Source organism: Salvelinus fontinalis, chromosome 4 (assembly GCF_029448725.1).
Source record: "Salvelinus fontinalis isolate EN_2023a chromosome 4, ASM2944872v1, whole genome shotgun sequence".
NCBI classification, from domain to species: Eukaryota; Metazoa; Chordata; class Actinopteri; order Salmoniformes; family Salmonidae; genus Salvelinus; species Salvelinus fontinalis.
The window spans coordinates 67,140,335-67,165,188 of NC_074668.1; the positions used below are offsets into that span (position 1 = coordinate 67,140,335).

General features: G+C 43.9%; 2 protein-coding genes across 10 annotated transcripts in view; one reads left to right on the plus strand and one right to left on the minus strand.

Annotated features, from left to right (window-relative positions):
• Positions 1–357: 357 nt before the first annotated feature.
• Positions 358–23,505, minus strand: LOC129854266 (zinc finger protein 821-like). Of its 8 annotated transcripts, none has more exons than XM_055921112.1 (6): positions 23,416–23,505; positions 7,964–8,083; positions 7,732–7,835; positions 6,886–6,984; positions 6,276–6,442; positions 358–5,515 (listed from the first exon to the last, which is right to left on the minus strand). In XM_055921112.1, the coding sequence occupies exons 2-6, from the start codon at positions 8,034–8,036 to the stop codon at positions 4,594–4,596; spliced, it is 1,365 nt and encodes a 454-aa protein (XP_055777087.1). In that variant the 5' UTR covers positions 8,037–8,083; positions 23,416–23,505; the 3' UTR covers positions 358–4,593. The 8 variants fall into 8 exon arrangements, with proteins under 8 accessions (XP_055777087.1, XP_055777084.1, XP_055777082.1 ...); XM_055921109.1 differs by lacking the exon at positions 23,416–23,505 and adding an exon at positions 20,445–20,738 and having other exon boundaries at positions 7,732–7,832; XM_055921107.1 differs by lacking the exon at positions 23,416–23,505 and adding an exon at positions 20,445–20,737.
• Positions 23,506–23,607: 102 nt separating this feature from the next.
• The window catches only part of LOC129854265 (AP-1 complex subunit gamma-1-like), a 30,820-nt gene continuing 29,573 nt past the window's right edge, over positions 23,608–24,854 (plus strand). Inside the window, exon 1 of one of the 2 annotated variants that reach the window (XM_055921106.1) lies at positions 23,608–23,697. The gene's annotated coding sequence lies outside the window, so the exon portion shown is untranslated. Of the gene's footprint in view, positions 23,698–23,806; positions 23,899–24,854 lie in introns of those variants that run through there. The other variant, XM_055921105.1, reaches the window with a different exon arrangement.

The window sequence follows — 24,854 nt, forward strand, 5'->3', positions numbered from 1 at the left end:
CTGGAGCTAGTTCCGGGGTCATAAACCATCTCATCTGCAGCTTTGGGTTATCAATGATTTCATTACCACAGAGGTCAAACTTGAGTTTCAGGATCATGTCTGAATGAACTATAGAGTTGTTTAACTACAGTACACCAGTGATATTTTCATTCCATGTTCCTGCTCTGTTCACACCCCAGAGTTAGCATTGGATATCACTACTCTGTGTAGGTGTTATATAGGTTTATGACACTGTGTCTGCCATGAATAGAGAGGCCATTTTGGCCTGGAGAGAGCCAGTCCATTTGAGTGGCATGCTTTATTTGCTGACTGGTGTGTAGGGTGAACTGAAAGAGAAGAGACAGATTACTACACAGCGCAGGTGTCAAAGTCAATGTTTATTTCCACATTCTATTCCTGCTTTCAACATGATCTGTACATCTGTTAATCCAGTAGTAGAACGGCTGCCGTAAAAGTACCGTTCTGAGCAGTGACAACAGATCGAGCATAAAGTGTTCTGTTTTTCACTTTTGTTTACCCTCATTGATTTTGGCCTTCTTAAAAGGATTTCCTTTGTAAACATGGACATCAAGAGAATATCCTGATAGACTAGTAAAAAGGCCAAAGTTCAAAGAACATCTTTCAATTAAATTGAACAAAAACAGGCAGGCATAGAATAACAGTAGAATACAAGCTCATATTGAACCATTCTAGGACAAATGCAGTTTCACGACATGCAGTGTTAACCTAATCCAGACTGTCACGCCAGGCAGAGCTTTAGACAGTGCTGTTCAAAAGCACAAACAGAACCTGGGAAACTGTTGATACAATTTCCTTTTGTAGTATTTTAATGTCAGAGAAGAGCGTACTCCACATTTTCCATTGCATTATTCCACTGTGTGAGGATGATATCAGCTGCCAGTTCAAATCAGTCAGAATACCCAGTATTCATTATTGAAAAGGTATCCATACGTTCAGTACTTGGCAGAAATGTTGGTACAGATTTTGTAGCAAAGATAATGACCGTGTGTGACAACTTTGTTGTGAGCATGGCTCTGCTCTCTGTGTATCTTAAATTAGGATAGTGATATGACCCTGCTGAAAAGAAGTTCATGGACCAGGGCGCTGAATCTATGGCCAAAGAGGCCTCACTGAGTTGCATCGCCTGAGTTGCACAATTCCATACATTTGAGTCCATTTGTTTTTTCCTGCACTCTGCATAGTTTTAATAGTCAAATTTCCCTTGGAATAAACAGCACTGTTGCATAGAGGTTTGAACCACTCCTACACTCTTAAGGACAATTAGAATATAATAGCTTTTCCCTGTTGAGCAGGATGCTATTCTGTTGTGGGCTTCAGCCTGGTAGTGGCTCAAACTGAGAACCAGTCTTAGTTCCTGTCTTGAGGAATACTCCAGAAAACTAATAATGTAATGTTGTCAATGTGTCTGCAGAGCTCAGTTGAGAAACATTGCGTATCGGAGGTAACCTTTGGCAAGAAATTGAGAACATATGACCAAAGAGAAGGAAAAAACAAATACATACAGTATAGAACCAAACATGGCAAAATGTGTACTTTCATCTATTATATACCAAACAAAAAAAATATCCCCCATTTTTTTTAAACAAAATATATATTCACATGTTGCATAAATATCAATTGGAATGAGGTCAATGAAACATAAGACCAGAGATCTCTCCCAACTGGTCGAGGGTCAACGGGTTTAATAATGAGTCTAGAACATGCTCATTGGAGAGTGGAACTCTGCAAAGTATGATCACTGGAAAAATGCAAAGATTAGTTATTCAAAATATAGCTTTTACCCTGACACAAGCAGTTGAAGTCAGAAGTTTACATACACCTTAGCCAAATACATTTAAACTCAGTTTTCACAATTCCTGACATTTAATCCTCGTAACAATTCCGTCTTAGGTCAGTTAGGATCACCAATTTATTTTAATGTGAAATGTCAGAATAATAGAGGGAATTATTTATTTCAGCTTTTATTTCTTTCATCACATTCCCAGTGGGTTAGACGTTTACATGCACTCAAATAGTATTTGGTAGCATTGCCTTTAAATTGTTTAACTTGGGTCAAACATTTCGGGTAACCTTCCACAAGCTTCCCACTAAGTTGGGTGAATTTTGGCCCATTTCTTCCTGACAGAGCTGGTGTAACTGAGTCAGGTTTGTAGGCCTCCTTGCTCACACACGCTTTTTCAGTTCTGCCCACACATTTTCTATATGATTGAGGTCAGGGCTTTGTGATGGCCACTCCAATACCTTGACTTTGTTGTCCTTAAGCCATTTTGCCACAACTTTGGAAGTATGCTTGGGGTCATTGTCCATTTGGAAGACCCATTTGCGACCAAGCTTTAACTTCCTGACTGATGTCTTGAGATGTTGCTTCAATATATCCACATAATTTTCCTGCCTCATGATGCCATCTATTTTGTGAAGTGCACCAGTCCCTCCTGCAGCAAAGCACCCTCACAACATGATGCTGCCACCCCCATGCTTCACGGTTGGGATGAAGTTCAGCTTGCAAGCATCCCCCTTTTTCCTCCGAACATAATGATGGTCATTATTCCCAAACAGTTATATTTTTGTTTCATCAGACCAGAGGACATTTCTCCAAAAAGTATGATCTTTGTCCCCATGTGCAATTGCAAACTGTAGTCTGGATTTTTTATGGCGGTTTTGGAGCGGTGGCTTCTTCCTTGCTGAGCGGCCTTCCAGGTTATGTCGATATAGGACTCGTTTTACTGTGGATATAGATACTTTTGTACGCGTTTCCTCCAGCATCTTCACATGGTCCTTTGCTGTTGTTCTGGGATTGATTTGCACTTTTCGCACCAAAGTACCTGCATCTCTAGGAGACAGAAAGTGTCTCCTTCCTGAACGGTATGACGGCTGCGTGGCCCCATGGTGTTTATACTGGTGTACTATTGTTTGTATAGATGAATGTGGTACCTTCATGTGTTTGGAAATTGCTCCCAAGGATGAACCAGACTTGTGGATTTTTCTTTCTTTCTGAGGTCTTGGCCGATTTCCCCATGATGTCAAGCAAAGAGGCACTGAGTTTGAAGGTAGGCCTTGAAATACATCCACAGGTACACCTCCAATTGTCTCAAATTATGTAAATGAGTCTATCAGAAGCGTCTAAAACCATGACAATTTTCTGGAATTTTCCAAGCCGTTTAAAAGGCACAGTCAACTTAGTATATGTAAACTTCTGACCCACTGGAATTGTGATACAGAATTCTAAGTGAAATAATCTGTCTAATTTTTGGGGGGAAAAATGACTTGTGTCATGCACAAAGTAGATGTCCTAACCAACTTGCCAGAACTATAGTTTGTTAACAAGTAATTTGTGGAGTGGTTGAAAAACTAGTTGTAATGACTCCAACCTAAGTATGTAAACTTCCGACTTCAACTGTATGAGCATATTTCAATACGTTGGTTAGGAAGGAAATATGACAATTTGGGGCATTTAGAAAAATGCTAGTAAATTAGCACTCTCAGTTCACATGTTGAGTCCTAAATGTCCTAGAGGTAACTAACATGTACAGAACAGTAACAGCAGCAAAGATTGTGGTTTAATGAGCCAAAAATGTCAATGCAACAGAAGATACATAAAGTAAAAAGGAAATTATTACCAACTACTTGGCAAAGGTTATGAGTGTTGAAGGTACGAGGGAAAAACAGATTGAGGAAGGTCAATGTGACTAATAAAAGGCAAAGAGACCTACAGTAGTGGCAGTATATTTTGAGTTGAAGAGAATGTGCTGGAATGGAGGATAATGGTGCTCAAAACAGGGCTCATTAAATAGTACAGCATATTCAGAGCATAGCGGATAGAAATGTGATGTATACGACAGGTCCGTTTTCTATCGTTCCCGTTTTATACCGTACATTTCGGACTATGTCTTACTGAATGTTCTGTCCTGTTGAATATTCTCCCGGTGAGCTGTGAATACATCCTAAAGATATAAACACACCCTCAAACTAAGGAAACAACCCGCATTCTCTTCTGTAGTGTACGTGTAAAGAAGCTTGGAGTCAGAACGTAGGTCACAGAGGGCTCGGCCTCAGCCCTTACTGAGGTAGTTGATTGGGTGGATATGAGCTAGCCAGAGCAGAGACCCACGTTGGCAGCGTGAGAGAGGTGTAGCTACCGGTAAACTCCAGCGACTTTGCTAGCAGAAGGGACCAGAGGCGAGGGAGAGAGCTATTGGCTATGTGACTCATTCCCACCACTGAAGGTCCATGTGCAAAATATGGAAGGGTGTAACTGCTCCTGTCACAATGGGCTGGTAAGTCAAAGTCTGCTAGCCCCCAAAACAGATCAAATCTCTTTACAACATGCTTTATCAATACCTACCATTTAGTGACACATTCTTGAATCTGCTCTTATTTCCTGCTAGTCTGTAATAAATTAATGTTATTTGTTGACACAGGAGTTCGGGTATCAAGTTGTTGGACACAGAAGCTGCTGGAATTTCAACCAGCATGGAATGGTTCCATCTGTGGCCTTCTCAACCCATAGGCGTAGTGGAGAGGTCATTGTAACTGTTAGTGGCCCAGTGTGCTGCCCCCAGTGACCTGGTCCTGCTAGGGCAGCTTCATGAAGAGGCTGTTGTCCAGAGAGGGGACAGGCATGGGGCAGGGGAACTGGAACAGGCTCATGTCTGCCGTCAGGGCAGCCATAGCAGCTGGATCATGCTCTATCTGGCCTCTCAGGGAGGGGTCAATCTTCTCTAGCCGCCGTTTCAGTCTCTTGGCCTCTCTCTCACGGATCAGCCTGGTCTGCCTCTTATCTGGCGTCTCGTTGGCCCTCTTCATCCGCATGGCCTCCCTGTCGCGCAGAAGCCTCCGTGTCCGTTGCTCCTCTGTCTCCTGCAGCCTCTGCATCCGCTTGGCTTCGCGGTCCCGAAGCCGTCGCAGCTCCCGCTCCTCGGGCGACTCGTGCTCCCGCTTGGTCTTCTTGGCGGAGCGCTCACGCTCTAGACGGTGCATGCGTGCCTCCACCGGCTCGTTCTTCCTGCGCATGGCCCACTTCCTCATGGGAGACTGGGCGTCCACCAGCTGCTGGTAGGCCACACAGCTGTTGCACACCAGCAGCACTCCGGCCGGGTGCACAGGCATGGGGCTCAGGATGTCTGGCAGCAGGGGTAGGCCTGGTGAGGGGCTGAGGGCGTCAGGGAAGGAGGGGGGTGAAGAGAGGAGGCTGTGGTGCAGTGAGGGGAGTGGATGGCCTGGGAGGTGTCCGAGACCTTGGCCATGGTTGTGTCCTGGGCCATGTCCTTGGTTGTGGCCGGGGTTGTATGCCGGGCCGTGGCTGTGTCCCGGGATGTGGCCTGTGCCACGGCCAGGGTTGTGTCCTTGGTTGTGGCCGGGCCCGTGGCCGTGTCCCAGGCCATGACCGGGGTTGCCCATGGGGCTGCTGGAGAGAGACCGGGACATGGAACAGTTCTCATCTCCGCTGCTGCATTCCATACTGCTGCCTGTGTTCAGGACCTCTCTGAGCTTCTCCCTGTGTAGGGGGGCAGATATGTGAGTAGTTACAGGACACAGCTGTTACAGGCTAGCTCAGACAGACAGTCTAACTCTCTAAACTCTGTAGATAACCCATGTCATTGTGTATGTGAAAGGCTGAAGCACTATACTAGGGTATAGGACTGAAATGAGGTAGTAGTGGTTGTAGCTCCCTCCAGTAACCACGAGCACAACCGTTCCTTGATCTTAACTGGCGGGTTTATTCTGTAGTCTTAGTCAAAATTATCACCTTCCGTGAGAACTAAAAAAATAAATGAAAATAGGGTTATTAAGCAGACTCTTACAACTTTCTTGTCTTACGAGTGACTTATTAGCTTTATATAACTCTGAAGTGCTTACATACATAAACAGTTTAGCCGGAGCTATAACAGTATCAGATTAAACACATGAATAAAGGAAAAATACCTCATTGGCTGCTTATTACAGAAGGGAGGAAATCAAAAACTGCACACTTATTATTCCTGGCATGAATTCACGCTTCATCCTTAATTATTATAACATACACAATTCAACCTTTACGAACTACACCCGAAGACATGAAAACTTAGCTAACACAGCGTGGGATTGCCTTCACTCCAACGGTGTGTTGCTACGATAATAATCCCCGTTACAACAGTTCTTAGTCACATAGTTCCGCTTGTCTTATCATTTCCCCTGCATAGCAAACACGTAAACAAAAAACAACGACATAGACTTACAGGTTAATTGTCAGTTACAGTGGTGGAGGAGGCACAGACCTGTTGAAGTTGTTGGTGTCGGTGAAGCGTGTCCCACACACAGCACAGTTGGAGAGGCGGTCCTCAGAGTGGATGAGAAGGTGGCGCCCCAGGGAGCCTGGCGAGCTGAGCGTGCGCCCACACACTGGGCACACGTAGTTCTTACTGCTGCCCATCAACGATGTGTGCTGCTCCACACAGACAGACAGAGTTATAGTTATTTAATTAGGTAAAGCACAATGGTTCTCTTTGTTTGTCAGTGTATTTTATAAGCAACCTAAAAGTGAGGACAAACCCCAACAGTGCATATCTAAGAATACTCATATCTACAATTGTGGCATAAACGTATGTGGTTACCACTCCACCATCATGTGAGAAAGAACACGAATGGAAGGAGGAAGTGGTTTGGTGGTAAACGTGTAATTCTGGCTCAGAGACTGATCACATGACTGGATCAGAATTATCCTTCCATCTTCAGGGTGGTGATGACAGTAGCTCATAGGAGGTTTAAAGGTAATTGTCTACCCCTAGCCCATTATCCCCCTGATCCAACCGCTGAAGCCAAGGAGGCTTTGGCCCCGTCTGAATACTTGGTGCCATGGTGGGCTGTCTGGTACTGTACTGTCCTCACCTGGTAGACGTGTGTGATGAGCTGCTCGGGGCTGCTGAACTCCAGGGTGCACAGAGGACACACACAGCTGTTCATCAGGTCGGCCCCCTCCTCGCTCTCCTGAGAAACACAGAGGCATCAGTACTACTGTACACCCAGATACTGTGGATGCTATGTGGAGCTACCATACAGATCTGCTTCATCAGTAATATGTATGCTAATGATTGTGTAATAATACAGTAAGTTATGTAATGGTGGTTCTGCCTACACTGAGAATGTAGGGTAAATATTAGAAGAGGATTTAATGTGTACATCTAAAGGGTGGATATGTTCATCCTCTCTACAGTACATCTATGGCTGGTCCTGGGAGCAAGAATCCTGAGTGGTAGGTCATAAGGTTGTGTGTGGTTGTGGTGTTGGGTGGGTTGAGAGTATGAGAGAGAATTACCCTCAGGCCCCCAGTGACTAATTGACTGTCACTATGACACACTGTATGACTCTGCCATGGGTGTGAATCACACCACACAACCTGAGATGCTTTCTGTTTCTGGGGTCTGAAAGTGTGAGGATATTCTGTGAATCGCCAGTTTACAATTTACAAACGCAATGTATTCAGACGTATTCTTGTGCTGCATCTCTTTCTGTAGGATTATTGAATAACATAATTCTGGAAATGGACAGTGCGGGGTGGGGCAATAACCTTTCCACATAAGTCTAGAGGGCCAGATGACCCTGAGATCTGTAGAACACAAATCAGGAAGGAAGTGCATGTGTGAATCAGCAACCAGGCAGGCCCGCACTCAGTGACCACACAGTGCTAGGAGGAGAGAACACCCCTCCATGGGTAACCCTGACAGTGACACTCACTTCTTTAACTCCCCTGTGGTGTGTTCTCTTGGTGGAGGTCATGTGGTCGTCAGCTGAGGTGTTGGAGGATGAGTCGTGGTTGTCCAGGTCGCTATCACTGTCTTCTATGGAGGCAAACACAGTCCTATCAATATAGACAGACAACAGAACACAGAGCTAGTCATATTCTCTCACGACACCCCCTACAGAGAGTATGTCACATTAGGGTCAGGGAAATGCCCTAAATGCCTACCTGAAATGCTGTCCTGTTGGGAATTGTTGCTGTGGCATTCGGTGTCCTCAATGAAATCGTCCCTGCCATCCATGTTAATAGTGTGGAGGGGGCCTGCAAAGCCGGTGCTGTGGAAGGGCCCTGTGAACAGAGGAGTCACAGGGAGATGATAAGACCATCCGAGGGAGGGGTGGCCCAATTTAACTCTAGGCAAATCCACCTGATTTTCAAACACTTAAAACACGGAAGCCAAATGCAGAAACAACTTCCTTATCATAATTCATATTCGAGCCACTAGAAATCCCTGCATTAGCATGTTTCTTTTCGCTGATAAATCCTGAACGAAATACACCATATTACTGGCCTGCTAATGTGCCTGGACCTTGTCGGCTAACAGCTGAGTAAAAACCCATAACTGATCCAAATGGTTCAAATGGTTGCCAATCAGGCAAGCTAGATGCAGCCATTTCTAAATGAACATTAAAAACGCTAGGCTTTTGAGCATTACTCAAATGACAAACTACAGTGAATAGCTTACAGCCTAGACTAGAGGTTATGTACTCAATTGAAAACAATACAATTCTTCATTACATTGTGTTGTTGTAGCCTAGGTAGGATACATTTATTGTCCCTAAAAAAAACAAATAGGGTAGCTTTTCCAGCTGGTACCAGAGGACTGGGAGGGAGAGCACTCAGCGCATCCTCAATAGTGTAGCGTGGTTCGTTCTGCGTTGTGTAATTCTTAATGAAGACGCTGCCACAACTGATGGTCTGCTCGTTGAAATCTTTTTATTTGCCCTGCACACGAAGAGACAACACACACGTTACCCTTGGTGCAGTCACAGCTCTCCGGCACCTTGCTAGCCGAGGGTCAGGCAAAAGAGCGCCAAAAGGAATTAACAGGTGCTGCGTGCACACTCGCTGCACAACAGCATATACAGAACATAATTCTGACAAAATAAAAGACATACCTGCACACGAAGAGACAACACACACGTTACCCTTGGTGCAGTCACAGCTCTCCGGCACCTGCGCGAGCACATGTACACTCACTCAACCACTGTCACAAGTACTTAGAAGTTACAACAGATACCCCAGTCAGTGAGCTCTGTGAAACTTGTTAACATAAATTCCTACACTGTCCACACTATACCAAACGTATGGTTGCAAAACAGTACATTGTATAACCTTATGACGGTTCCATATTAAACAGTTTCGGAGCCAAGGACAACATACCTTGCTAGCCGAGGGTCAGGCAAAAGAGAACGATAAAGTGGTATGGGGATACAGATAACCCGCGATGGGCCAAACCAAAATATACAAAACTTTTACAATCACTTGTATGTACAATATTGGTATGAAAAAGTGTTTGTACACCAAATAAAAACATTAGCTATGCAGCTGTAATTAAATAAAAAAATACACTGAATTATTATTATTATTACCAGATTATTAACATCCCCGCTTTACCTGGCCTATTTGAATTGGTCCTTGTGTGCAATTTGGTGCGTAATCTAGGGGAACAACATCACACTGCTACATTCACCCCCACTGTTTTACACTAGATTATAGACCCAAAACAAAACACATTACCTCAAAGGTAACAAAGCAAAGAAAGAAAAAAAATTCACACCCACAGGGCGACAGAGTAACCCAGTGTAGTCCCTTAATTCTAGACCCACAAATGGTCGATCAGCTGAAAAGCTATCCCGCGAAGGATTAGGAAAAATAAGGGGTAGCTAATCCCTTATTCAACCGTATACGAAAAATGCCATATACATTTTATGCCGATGGACTACACACAAAGTTACATGAATTGTCAAATATATTAGACAAACCCACAAATCATTCTAAGACATGCTTAGATTTCCTACATTCCTACAAAAGAAAAGGTAGGCAATATCCTACCGTCACTGAGAAAACAAGAACTGTTTCATTTCCTGTGTAGACATAGTTTGGATTAACCTATCCACTGGCTTAATAAGTCTACCCAGTCTAGTCCGAACACCCTCACCCACAAACCTAGCAGGAATGTCACAGACAGCACTAACCCTGCTCAGAGGTCTAACCTCAGGATGGGGAGTCCTACAGATCCGCATCTCCGGAGCCAGCACACTTTCAGTTACCGACTCAACACTAGTAGTGTCAGACGACTGATCAGAATCCTGGTAGATTGTCACAGACCACACTGACGAAGCATCTTCAACCAAGGTAACATCATCCACACTGAATGGAGTTTCGCAATCAGAACTCTTGTAGGCTTCGGGGATATCTCTCTGGTCCACTTCTGCTGAGCACACCTCACTTAAGGGGACTTCATACGGTTGTTCCACCTCACTTCCATCAGCCGGGACTTCACCATCCTCTTGGAGTATCCTCCCAGAAGACTCAGGAAGGCCTGCTACCCAGTGGACAGTCCTGGCGTCACTCCCATCCATTTGGCTGGACATTGCAGACATCTCAGAGATCACGTCACCACTCGATAGAGATCCGTGACCCTCAGGTTCCTCCCACGAAGGTAAAGGCAGAAAGTTGACTGGCATAATCAGGTTCCTATGCACAGTTTTGATGCGTCCAGTGGTAGGGTGTTGGATACGATATGTGTTCAGTGAGCTGTTCTTTGCAACCACTATGTACACCACACTCTCCCAGCGATCAGCCAGTTTCTTCTTGCCCCTCTCCCCCTTGTTAGCAAGTAGAACTCTATCTCCCTTCTGCACCGAGTGACCCTTAGACCGTCTGTTGTAGACCTCGGCTTGTCTCTTTTGTTGCTTACTGGCATGCTGCTGGGCCAATGTCATGGCCTCTCTCAGATCCTCACCCAGAGACTGGACATACTTATCCACATCTACTGTGTCCCCATCCAACAGCACACTTTCAAACATAACATCTACCGGCAACCTAGGGGTGCGTCCGAACATCAAGAAGAAGGGTGGAAACCCAGTAGTCTCATGAACAGTGCAGTTATAGGAGAATGTCAATGTGTTCAACATCTGAGGCCATTTAGCCTTAGACCTAGCTGGCAGAGCTCTAATCATCCCACCCAGTGTGCGATTCAGACGTTCTGCTTGACCGTTACCCATGGGATGATAAGGTGTGGTGTGGGACTTTTCAACACCAGATAACTGAAGTAATTCTGCAATAAGTAAACTCTCGAAGTTTGCACCCCTGTCAGAATGGATGCAATCAGCGAACCCATAAATGCAGAAGAAATTATTCCAGAGAACACGAGCAACAGTCTTAGCAGACTGGTTTGGACATGGATACGCACAGGCCAGCTTAGTAAAGTGATCAGTCACTACTAACACATCAATAGACTTGTTGTTTGAATCTTCGGCAGTCCAGAAATCAATACACACAAGTTCTAAAGGTGCCGTTGTCACAATGGAGACAAGTGGGGCTCTTGCTTCAGGCTCAGGTGCTTTACTCAACACACATCTCTTACAGTGGGCCACATATTCCTTGACATCCTTCTCCATAGATTCCCAGTAAAACCGCTGTCTCGTGAGCCACAATGTGCGCTGCTGACCCTGATGACCAGCATCATCATGAACTCCCTTCAACACAAGGCCTCTCAAAGACACAGGTACGACATACTGGAATATTTTCTTCTTACTCACTGGGTGTTTTGAGACACGATACAGAATCCCTAACCGCGTGGTGAGTTTCCCCCACTGTCTTAGAGTATAAACTGTTTCTTTAGCTTCAAAGACTCGCTCTCTCCTAGATGGGCGCCGGCCTCTATCTACAAAGAACATTACTCTGCTGATGATAGGATCCAGTGACTGGTTATCATACAGCTCCTTGTGTGTAAGGACAGGTAAAGGGCTCTGACCCATGGACATCAACTTCTCAAGGTGCTGCACATGTGAAACGGACCTCACTGTGGCACCATCATCCCATCGGCGATGGGCTTGGAGGACAGCAGACACCTCTTCACAGGAAACCAACCCACTGACATCGTCTCCAGCTCTACTCAACTCACTCCCAGGGAGCCATCCATCCCCCCACAGAGGCGTAACTACTCTCCCTACTAGTATGTGTCGATTCACACAACGAGACGTGCTGGGTTCGACAACAACAGTACTGCCCACAGAGAGTTTTGTCTTTGGGGGTAAGCGGCCCCACACAAGATGCTCACTCATGGGTTGGAGCGTTACTGCCCTCTTCAACTTAATGGTGCCCACTTTATCTGGGATGGAGTCTCCTCTCCATCTCTCCAGATTTGATAGGAGACGCAGGAACTGGCTGTCCTCACACTGTCCAGAGGGACCTGGCGTACCCACCACCTGCCAGTAGCTGTCATTTGATTTGAACTGTCTAATCAGAGACTTCAACACGTTAGTGCCAACAATGAGTTCATCAACCTGCCCATCTACAATCAGCACTGGGACTACATAACTGAAGCCATAAAGCTGTAGTTTCAAGTCACACATGCCCACTGGGCTAGTTTGCGTCCCACCACAACCCACCAGTATGATGTCTGAAGGAGCTAGAAAGTTCCCCTCTACCACTCCTGCCTCCCTCAACCGAGGTACAATATCTGCGCGCAGAGTAGTAGCCATGGACCCACTATCTAACATCCCCTTCAGCTCAACTTTATCCTGTACTAGCACGGTGGTGTAAAACAAACTGTCATTCTGAGAAATTCTCATTGTGTTCTGAAAAATTACTGTGTTGTTCTTGGGTACTGACTCACAAAAATAAGAATAAACAGATTGGATATCATCATCAGTGGAGGAAAAATTAGACTGCCTCACATTGCCCTCCTCAGAATGGAGACTTTCTAGTTTTCCTGAGACCTGCCAGTCTGCCCACATACAGGGCTCTTTCGCTTCCCAGTCTCACTACAGTCAAAGCTCATGTGGCCAGGAGAGAAGCACTTGAAACACAGCTGGTGCATCTGACAGTGAGCTTTGGTCCAGTGATTAGTGCTTCCACAGACAGCGCACTCACGCTCACGTTTGGGGAACTGTTTACGGGGCCCTCTGTTCACAGACTGAGTATTGCTGACAAGAGCCTTCTCTAGCATACTCAAAACCTTCTCTAATGTCCCACCCTCAGATACAGATTGGGCCTGATCCGGGTCACGGCACCAGTTTGTAGCGTGGTTCGTTCTGCGTTGTGTAATTCTTAATGAAGACGCTGCCACAACTGATGGTCTGCTCGTTGAAATCTTTTTATTTGCCCTGCACACGAAGAGACAACACACACGTTACCCTTGGTGCAGTCACAGCTCTCCGGCACCTTGCTAGCCGAGGGTCAGGCAAAAGAGCGCCAAAAGGAATTAACAGGTGCTGCGTGCACACTCGCTGCACAACAGCATATACAGAACATAATTCTGACAAAATAAAAGACATACCTGCACACGAAGAGACAACACACACGTTACCCTTGGTGCAGTCACAGCTCTCCGGCACCTGCGCGAGCACATGTACACTCACTCAACCACTGTCACAAGTACTTAGAAGTTACAACAGATACCCCAGTCAGTGAGCTCTGTGAAACTTGTTAACATAAATTCCTACACTGTCCACACTATACCAAACGTATGGTTGCAAAACAGTACATTGTATAACCTTATGACGGTTCCATATTAAACAGTTTCGGAGCCAAGGACAACATACCTTGCTAGCCGAGGGTCAGGCAAAAGAGAACGATAAAGTGGTATGGGGATACAGATAACCCGCGATGGGCCAAACCAAAATATACAAAACTTTTACAATCACTTGTATGTACAATATTGGTATGAAAAAGTGTTTGTACACCAAATAAAAACATTAGCTATGCAGCTGTAATTAAATAAAAAAATACACTGAATTATTATTATTATTACCAGATTATTAACATCCCCGCTTTACCTGGCCTATTTGAATTGGTCCTTGTGTGCAATTTGGTGCGTAATCTAGGGGAACAACATCACACTGCTACATTAGCACAGTGTAGACTACCTATGATTTCCTTATCTGATAAACTTGTTTTTCCTTTTGTAAATTGACTGTATATATTCACTGCAGTATTAAGCCTAACATTGAGCTTATGAATTACGGGTTAATATGCATACGCTTCTAATTTAGGAGACAGGCATGGGATGTAGACTGTCTGTCTGTTGCGCAATTACGCACCTGGGGTCTCTTCCTCTTAAATCTTATGGGGTCCCAGAAAGAGCCATACTACAAAAGCTTGTTGGACACTTATTTCGACTTATTTTCTTTAGCCTACTAATAGCCTATTAGAGAGATGCATGCTTGCGGAATGTAAAATAGGCTACAGCATTAAGAATGGGCAGGGAGTTGGAAAGGAGAAGCCCATATTTTCCTATAGTAGGCCTAGCTTAACACTGGGCTACATCCTGACAGAACACACGAGTGGCCTGCTTATGTACCTTTCTGGACCTTCTTAACTGCTGAGAATAGTCCCAAACTGATCCAAATGGTTGCATAACCAGGCATAACCATATGCAGTTATCTTTTTACAAAATCGGACGTTTGAGGTGTTATTCAAATTAGCCTACATCACATGGACAATAACTGTGCACTCAAATGATAACAGTAAAACTTTTTTTCTTGCACTTTGACTCGTAAATATTTAGCTTATAGCACTAATATCTAGCTAATATTTAGCTTATTACTGTCACGACTTCCGCCGAAGTTACGTCAGCTACACATTACCAGCCTCTCTTTCCAGCTGTTCCCATTCACAACAGGCTATAGCAGGGGTAGACAACACTGGTCCTGGAGTGCCGCAGTTACTTCACGTTTATTATTTAATTGACCTGGAGGATCAGGTGTGTTGAATTTAGACAAACATTGAACTGATCAATTAGCTCAGCTGGTCAGGTGTGGTGCCTAGTGGAACAAAATCCTGCAGTACCTGCAGATTGTTGAGGAGAGAAAGTGCATTGGTGTGATTACTTTTGGCCACTTATTATGATAACACTGTTGCATTGCAAATAGTTGCACAGGACAGAGAGATGAGCACAGTGAAAAATAAGACCCAAAGAAATTGACAACCATTAGAAAAATGGAAGTCACTTGCAAACCACTTGAGCAATGGTGTAATAGATATGCAGGCAATATGGCGTTTGTTGTTGAAATGCTACATTTAAATACAGTAGGAGTTATTATATTGTTTTACATTAGGCCTACATTGACGTATTATTTGCAGTTGTCACTATGACAATGAACACACCCTGAAAGCACTGGTCTGAACCAGTATCTGTGGTTAGAGAACTCATGGTCACCTTATTAATAGACAGCGTGCAGTAGGATGCGTTGATCAGTTGATTGACAGGTGTAGGACTTCAGAACAATAAGAACTTTCCTCTAGTGTGGATGCTCACCAACGTGTTATAGTTATGTAGCCTATAGTTTATCTTTATAGTTATTGGCTTGGTGCCTGGCCCTTAACTCTGACAACACAACTAACGTTATTGTCACAACAGAACTAGCCTAGTAGGTCTAGCTAATGGAGAACGTGTATGAAATCCATGTAAAATTACACTTATATACTTGTTTACTTAACTTTTATACTGTACACTATAAAATGTCTCCTTCAAATAATTGACATTGGCAAATTTGCCACCGGCGAGCTGCAGTAGAGAAGTAAAGCGGAAGTCGAATCCATCACTTCCGTTGTTTGGCTGTGCCCATAGCAACGTTAGGATGGGAAAGTGTGACCACTACATGTCGACTTTAGTTTTTCTTATGTTCTTGAAACACAACACACACACGCAAACAGGATGCAATTGAACATCTTAAAAGGTCAGGTAGAAGTAAATTAAATACACAAATAAGAATATAATTGTATATCTTAAATGACAGCATTTGGGAATTTGGTTGTATAATCTTAAAGCCCATTCAAAACCCGGAAGATCGAGGAACCGAGGCAAAATGGGCGGTCACTTTCCCATCGTAATCTTGATTGAGGCCATCCTCAATGACATAAAAAATATATATATATTAATTTGAGTCAGGTGTGTATAAAAAGACAGTTGATATATTACAAGACAATGCAGGAAAATACAGCCAGTAGACAAAGCCTTGGAGGTAAAACGTGCTAGGCATAGGAATGACAGCCCTGGAACAGAAGATTGACAGGTCAGTAGTACAAGGCGGAGCGTGATCATGAAGTCAGGGGAAGACATTTCTAGAGCACAGACCTGTAATATTTAACATGGAGGGCATAAACACCAGAGAGCCTGGTGTGTAGCCTGCACTTCAGTTACCTGGTGTAGGTGCTGACTAGCCACAAAATCCAAGCAATCTACCACACTTAGCATACTGAAGAAAGTGCTTCAGATTAGAATAGCAAGCCTATCCAGCATTAAAGGAGTCGTAGCTACACACATAAACCCATCATAGCTGCTATAATACACTAGCACAAGACGGTTATACAAACACAACATAGAATACATGAAAGGCCTAAACCTTTAAACACAATCATTCACCTAGCCTATATGCAGTTGACATGGATGCTTTCATATTCACTGACATGCCAATATAATGCTGCATCAACACATCGCAGAAGCGCACATTGACACATGTACTCACACACAACCAGACCCCCAATTTTCACAGAAGCAGAACGAACATACACGCTTATCCAGGCATGCTGCAGTCCCAGGGGGAAGCAGCCAGCACTCCTTTCCACTAGCAGCCTGCAAGGCACTGTATCTCCCTCTCTCAGTACCACCCACACACTGCACAGCCTGGCTCACCCTCTGTCCTCCCTGCTCATACGCAGCTCTGACTGTTCTATATCCATACCAGCAGCTCTGAGGGGGAGGCCAATGCCTCATACCAAGGAGCCCATATGTATCTGCTTAAACCCCTCACATGGCGCTCAGCATTTTACAGCATCTCTGCTCATTGCATTAGTATCCCAATTCCCCTCCGATCTACACCCAAGCTTGACACGGTTGTGATGGGAGCACAGGACCTCTCCAGTTGTTAGTGACAGTACACTCATTCCTGTCATCAGTATACGTTAACGGGAGGTTTTATTTTGATAATTTTAATATCTCTCGAAGGGAAAAATATATTTAAACTGCAACAGTTTAGGTTCCATAGCCCTCCAGTTATCACCCTCTGCTTCTGAATGCAATGAATTGCCCCTCCCCTTCCTGTCCAGTCTTTCCACTCAGTTACCTGAGGCTGGCAGAGGTAATTACAACCTCTGTTCTAATCCTGGAGTAACACACCACTGAGGAGCATGGTCTGTATGCGAGAGGGTTGAGGAATAAAATCTATCATTAAAAAAAAACTCCCCTCTAATCTTCACAGGGCTGTCATTCCTGCATTAACTTTTTAGCGGAGTATAGTATGTGAAAATAGTTTGGGCACATTTCCCATAGTGATCCAGGCACTCATTAGCATTGGTAGAGTGGGTCCGATTGTTGAACTATGAACTGCTACAGACTGGCTCCACGGCACACAGCCAATGATTGATGTGAGAGCTACCCATCCCCCACTGCTAGGCTCTGTCTGTACATCTGTCTCTCTTCTCCCACCCGCCCTCCCTCCCCATGTCTCTGCCACTCTGATGTTATCTCTGAGTCTGCGTGTCTGTAGGCAGGAGGTGACGCAGTGTCTGACTGAATCCAGACAAAGACAAACTCATCAGCCAACAGACAGAGGGAGAGAGGAGGAGGAAAGGGGGACAAAACAAAACAGACAAAAGAGAGAATGCCAAAACTCTACTCAAACACTAAGCAATGGGGCTCCTGTTGAATTCAAGCTCCCCTCTTTTTTACCCACCCTCTGCTCCAACACACACAGACAGATGCCACACACACACACAAAATACTGTCTGAATCTCTAGGAAGTGCTGGGGCCCCTGCCTTCCATCCATGTACAGGCACTGTGGTGTTCAGGACCATGGGAATGGTAAAACACAGACATCAGATAATCCCAGATCATTTCTCACTTCGCCTAATTGGCGGCCTGGTATTTAATTAAGGCAAGACGGAGGAAACCGCCATCACCCCTTTTCTCCAGAATCCCTCCCTCTCTGTGGAGCCTTCCTCCCCAGTGAAGTGTCTGAAATGACCCAACTCTGCTCTCAGACAAATCAACACAAAATGACCCATCTGTATGGCTTCCTCAAGCATGTGTGTTGTGAAGATGATACATTATAGATCCACAATGAAAACTATTCTGATACAACCTGAACGCATGCTATCAAAACAGACCTGTTTATCGTCACTAACCCTTTCAGGGCTAATGAGACTTCTAACAGAGCTGCTGTTTCCCCTGCTATGCTTTCCCTCTACCCCAGCCATGATTGGCTCAGACAGGCTAGCTGATTAGTTTTCCCATGCTGGTAAAGTTTGCTCTACATTGAGGGACATTTCACATCAGTTCAGGACACACACCACTTCTAAGGATTATTATAATATTAAATTAGATGGTGGGTTAAAAAAATGACCTATTATCATTTTATAACCTATGTGGTATGTGTGTGAATTTGTCTTGGACCAACTGTATGTGGTCATAGGAAAGTGCAAAAGTCTTGTTCATTCTGAGGGTAATAAAAAAAGACTGTTGTTATTTCATAATTATCAGTCAGAAGTAGTACGTGAAGCTTGGAGACGTCACTTTAGAAGCCCCCCAAAAAACGCCTTAAGATTGATAATGTATGTTGTTGTTTTACTATACTGTGTTTGAACAACAGAGTTCTATGGACCAATACGTCTATCAGCACATCATGCATCCTTACTGTCTTACTGTTTCCCGTGACAGATGTTGTTAGCATATAGGGATTAGAGGCCATTAGAACAATACGTATTTCTACACCATATTTAAACAAACTAGCTCGCCTATGTTTAGAAAAGGACCCTAAAGGCTACATGTTCACCTCACTGTATTGTTGGGTTCAATCCCCTTGGGTGGACTTATGCGTCCTCAGGCATCCAGTAGCCTACACTGTGAAGGATCAGCAGGCCAATTCATCATGCACTCAGTTTGACCTTTTAGCATGCATAGGAAAAGGACATCACCATCAGTAGAAATGTTTGTCAGGCAACTACACAGCTACCAAACCTGTAGTACCTAGACCACAGGTGTCAAACTCATTCCACGGGGGGCCGAGTGTCTGCGGGTTTTCGCTCCTCCCTTATACTTGATTGATGAATTAACATCACTAATTAGTTAGGAACTCCCCACACCTGGTTGTCTAGGGCTTTATTGAAAGGAAAAACCAAAAACCTGCAGACACTAGGCCCTCCGTGGAATGAGTTTGACACCCCTGACCTAGACTATACCTGCTCTGGAGTAGTCTCCCATTGGAATTGGAGGAATGTTTCTTGCAGATAGCCAAAGTAGTCAGTGACACTTAAAAACACCCTCCCCTAAGCTGGTGACTATGACAGAGACACAACAGCACTCATGGAACAGAAACGTAAAAATAGATTAACGAAACGTGTTTTAATGGGCTCTGATTACAGAAACCAAGCAGTGCACCTTTCCATTTAAAATATATATATATATATATGGTCTCTTATTTTGGCCCCAGGCATTGACAATGCTAGTAGTATGACCGACATTGCTATTCTCCACTGGCTGTACTGGTTCTGTATCTGAATCTGAGATGTCAATGTGAGAGCTTATCCAGAGAAACAGAAAGTACAGTCAACGCAAAAGCATGTTGTACCTAGTTTAAACTGACATTATATGAGGGACAACATCTTAAATGGATTCTGAGACCAAGAAGGGTGAAATCTGTCCTAATCTCAAGACTAACATTATTTATTTTCATTTACATTGGTAGGCTATATCGTACTCTCAAAACAAGAGTTGAAAAAAGCATGCCACAGCAGGTTTTCATGTTGCCTCAAACAAAGAATGTAATTAAAAACCACCAATATAAGCGCCGGTAAACACATGGAAATAACTATCTGAATAGTTTCCCTCAGAGAAAACGACCTGCGCATGCAATTGTGAGGTTGACATCTCCATACAAATATTAATATCATAGTATTAGTAGCCTAATAATGGTTCATGATCATTTTTTTGGTTCGAAGATACAGACAGTCGTCGGTGTCACGCGCGTTGATTCAATGTATCATCAAAATTATAAAAATGTTGACGTCTACGCGCCACATAGGTTGAACTAAAACATTGTATCAGGCGCTTGTATCAACGATGGCGATTGACACATTGTCTTACAGTTCACAATTGCAACGGTGGCGAAAACAATCGTCTAGTTAGAGGGATGGAAATTATCCTCCTCACTACTTTTCAACAAGTAAAAATGGCATTTACAATACCTGAGATACCTACAATTAACTTTGAAGGGGTTGTTCTGTTTTCGCCTGGACATATTATCCCCCACTCCCGGTTGGAAAAAAATCGAATCTCCTCCTAGCCCAGACAGATTTGAAGATTCCCCTATGCAATCCAGCTGTATTCCGTAAAGGGACTCCCTTTCGAGAGTACAACAATATCACTTAAAAAATGATTTAAAATAAATAACAAAATACCCGATGATCAAAATTGTTTACCCATGTAGAGATGAACACAGCTTACACCATTGGTGAGAGTCGAGGTCATTTAAATGAATACAAAACAAATAGCCTATAAAAAATGTTTAAATAAGCCCAAATGGCTTGGTTACAATCTGATCCACTTAAATTTAAAACACTCTCCAGTCGATCTATATATAATTTTAAAATGATAGAAACTGCGATAGGGTCCTATCCAACCCGGCCTGAGATGGTATTTGCTCAGCTGCCCCGAGCAGCTACAATCCTGCGTTGCTGTCGCTTTGCCAATGCACTGCAGCGATACACAGGCACAGCTTCTTCTTCTTCGGTATAATGAAGTTCGCACATTTTGTTTGTGCATGCTGCCACCTACTGTGCGGTAGTGTGTGGTCATCATGTCAATTTTTGTAACACAAAAAAGGGGAGAAAGGGAAGAAAAATTGCACCACCAACTAACCCTACACCTATTTAATAAAAAAATATATATTTATAATAATCACCACCTCATTCCACTACTTTGACCCTAACTGATCCTACACCAGTCCGACGGCCTGGGAGGACCGGACTCTGGTTCAACACACCCTGTATCTCTTCCGCAGTAAAACCTTATACACCCAAGTACTGCCACCACAACATCTACCTTCTGTGATTTACATTCCATTTCTGCGGTACAAATTGATAACCATGGCAATGAATGCTAAGAAGCCAACCTTACTGAAGCACAAATTCAAATCACTCTGTATTGGCCTAAGCCTACTACTCACCCTTGATCCATCATCCTCTACTCTCTTCCCTGCCTCAGCGTGACACCTTCTGTTCTACTTTGACCCTGGCAACTTCAGCCTGTCTCTCTCGCACCAGGCACTTCTGATCCCCAGCAACACAGGCACCACCACAATTGACCGTTTTTCCCCACCGATAATACCTTCACCGATTTAACATTACCCAACTTATTTTCTACCCAGCCTGAGACTACACATGGATCAGCCAAAAGGCAGGATCCACTTTCTCAAAAAATCTCACTCCCACTGGGCCAGAATCTTCCTTTGCATGACCATCGGAGCAAGGATCGGAGGTCTTCACCTCACATGCCACCACAGATAATTCATCCTTGGGTTCACTTTCTGAGCCATCAGACACAGCAGAATACGGTTTGTACTTGGTGCCATTCTTCCTCAACACACATCTTCCCACTGCACTCGGCTCTTCCTCCTCCATAACCACGTCTAACTGTTCACCACGCTCATGCCATGGCTTCATCTGCAGTGCTGCTTGCAGAACATGCACTGATAGCCCATCTTCTGTTCCTTAGCCCAATTTAGTAGTCTGGCTATCTCTGGCCACTCCACGCTCCCAATACGTGCCACAATTGTCAGCCAAGTCTCCTCCTCGTCATCCATCATAGCAAACAATCTCGGACTGCATCTCTGACCTTGATATGGTCTTAATTTTCATCCCACAGGCACAGCTGATATCTATGATTACAACATGCGCACAGCAATGCATTGTGGGATGTTCAAAACATTTGAGGGTAGATAACCTGTGATGACATAGGAGCAGTGGACTACCGTCAACAATGCACACAATAATACATTGAGCCTACTTCTTTCTCTCCTCATTTCATGTATTATAATATTTAAATATTGCATATTTTTTAAGGATTTTAGGCTGTATGTTAGGTAATTTTAAAACACACTGACAATTTTAATATTGTGAATTTGAAATAGGCCTATATTCACAAAGCCCCCCAAAAGTAACAAAACTATTTATACCAACTGATTCAATGACATGGTTGCAAAATTCAGTCTGCTCTCCAACATTACAGTCATATAGCCTACCTGTTGTACGTGGCACGTTGCACACTACAGCCTCTACCAAGAGGTCTAGACCTTTATGGTACAGGTGGTACTGCACTCGATTCACCCCATAACCACAGCATTGCTGGTTCAAAACATGCTCCAGCTGTTCGCTCTTATTTTGGAGAAATCAGAGGGAAGTCACAACTGGCAGGGTTTGAAGCCGGGTGTTTGCGACTGTTAAACACATTAGCTTTTACACTAAGAGATCAGAATCTTAAGGTCGCTACACATTACCACCTTCCTTCGAGGTGTCGGGCTCGCACTTCTCTAGTTCCCTGCACCCTTGGGGCACAGGCACAATCAGGGGCCATCCCATTTCTGACACCAGTGTAGTGAAGTCGGAGTGGTAGTCCCGACTCTTTTGATGAGGTTGCTAGGTGTTGGATTAGGGCAGCAACACATACTGGTACCAGCAGTGGGAAACCCATGTTTTTTCTGGCCTTTAATGGACGTTTTCACTGTTCACATTCTGGTTTGTGCATGGGATACTTTCGGAAGAAGGGGAATATAGTGCCTCCAAGTATGGGAGTGTACTGGACCTTTATAGCACATGTAGTAGTGTGCTTGTTGGTCCGAAACCTGGTGACGCTGGTTGAAACACCGCTCCAGTTGTTTCTATACAGTATATTTTGATGGCGGAAATAAATGTATAATATATTTTTTAAAGTATAAAGATGCTATGATGCGCATGTCCTGGTTGAACTTAGTGCGGCATTGTCTGTAAAGTACACTAGATGGAGTCAACGAACCTCACAAAATTACAAATGTCATAACATTACAGGTTGACGTCATCACTGATTGCCACGAGGTGAGGTGTGCGAACCGCAGCACGACGTTTATAGACACATTATTACTCATCCGCCCATTTCGGACACATCTCAATACGATACATCAAATAGTTACATAGCTAGGTAGAACACCAGCCAATAAACATAATCAGATTGTGGCGTGGTATAATTACAATACTCGAAACGTGCATTAGTATCTCTAAACGGCTCACAAGTGTAGCTAGAAGGGCATGCATATGTTAGCTAGGTATAAGGGGTTATTTAGCTAGTTACTAGTAGCTATAGCATTATTGCAGTGGTTAAATAAACATGTTCGCATTACCGTAATGCTTACATACATACCAGCAACCCATGTTACTCAATCAAATATCACATAGCAGTGTCGAAGTTGGTGGATTTGCTAGCCAATTGAGAGTTCTGCAAATAATTTGCACGCTCGCCTGTTTGAGGTCTTCGTTTCTTTCTCATTCCACAAACGTTGAAGTTTTGTTTTTTTCGGTGTAACCCTCCGCCTGCGGTAGAAGTGTCGAGGCTAGGAGAGCCACCATTTTGAATGTCTGGTCTGTTCCTACCTCCGTCGCAAATAGAGAAGATTCCAGCTATTTTCTGGTATCAATACGGCTAGTGAGTATAACTTTATACAACTATGTCAGTTAAACATATTTGATTATAGCTGACAAATCAGCACGACTTTGTCTTAAACCGCGGTGACAATAATCCATGTTGGTGCTACAGAGGATCGGAAGTGAGGCTGCGCTAACCAGCCAGTGTACGGTGGGGGGGGGTTGTATGTCAGAGAAGCGTTAGCCTGGTGTCGGCTAGCTGGTATGCTTACCTGATCTGTACTTGTGCGACCTTTAACCTTAGAAATCTGTTTTTATACTTAACTTTTACTTGCTTATACGCCTTCAATGTATGTCAATATTGCATTTGGTCATTTGCTGTGTTACTCAAACGAGATGTACCGGCTGGTATGTAGGAAAGGCAGCTATCTAGTTAACTAATCCTACTAGCTAGCTAAGTCAGTGCGATGAAGGCCTCTTCGCGATTGCGTAGCTATCTAGCTATGCACTATATGTTCACTTGCTAAAAGGGTTTACTTATGTCTGAGAAATTAGGCTGTAATTGTGCCATGTTCGCCCTGAAATGGCCTCTGCTCGGACGTTAGATTGCTAGCTTGTTAGTGCCAATGCTAACTAGTGGTAACGTGACAATGCATAATATATTTGACAGGTGTGGTTAAAGGTTCGTAAAGTATTGCGTTCAAAAGATGACTAACAATTTAACTATCTTTCTGTGAGCTTGTGATCTACCGTAGCAAGCTAACCACCCTACCCAGCTAACGCTACTGGCTAGCCAGCTACTTGGTATGCAGAATGTAGATATGTACCGACGTGGAAGTTTCCTAGCTAACTACTGTAGCTAGCCAATTATGTTAGCTAAGTAGCTAGCTAATGTTAACTTAGTTAGTGCAATACCTTGATGTGTTCAAGTTGAACTGTAACGTATACCCACGCTTCAAATACGATGTGTGTTGTACCTAGCTTGGGTGTAACTGTTGTAACGTTAGCTTTGACTGTTTCTACGTGTTTGCAATGAATTTAAGGTTAATAACGTTACTTAAACTAGCAATCTACTATGGTATTGTTGCTACTTAACGTTAACTAGCTAGCTACAATACTCACATACTGGTTGTGTAGGGAAGTTACATTGAATGTTAATGTACTAACGTTATTATGTAAGTTGTTTACACACCTCGACAAGTATCAATTCTCAAGTGT

Excerpts from the sequence above, each read along its gene's own strand:
- LOC129854266 (XM_055921107.1), bottom strand. The coding sequence starts at position 20,493 with ATGACCTCGACTCTCACCAATGGTGTAAGCTGTGTTCATCTCTACATG. Across the intron at positions 7,836-7,963 it reads CCAACAGGACAGCATTTCAG|AAGACAGTGATAGCGACCTG; the intron begins GTAGGCATTTAG and ends TTGCCTCCATAG. Across the intron at positions 5,516-6,275 it reads GACACCAACAACTTCAACAG|GGAGAAGCTCAGAGAGGTCC; the intron begins GTCTGTGCCTCC and ends CCCCCTACACAG.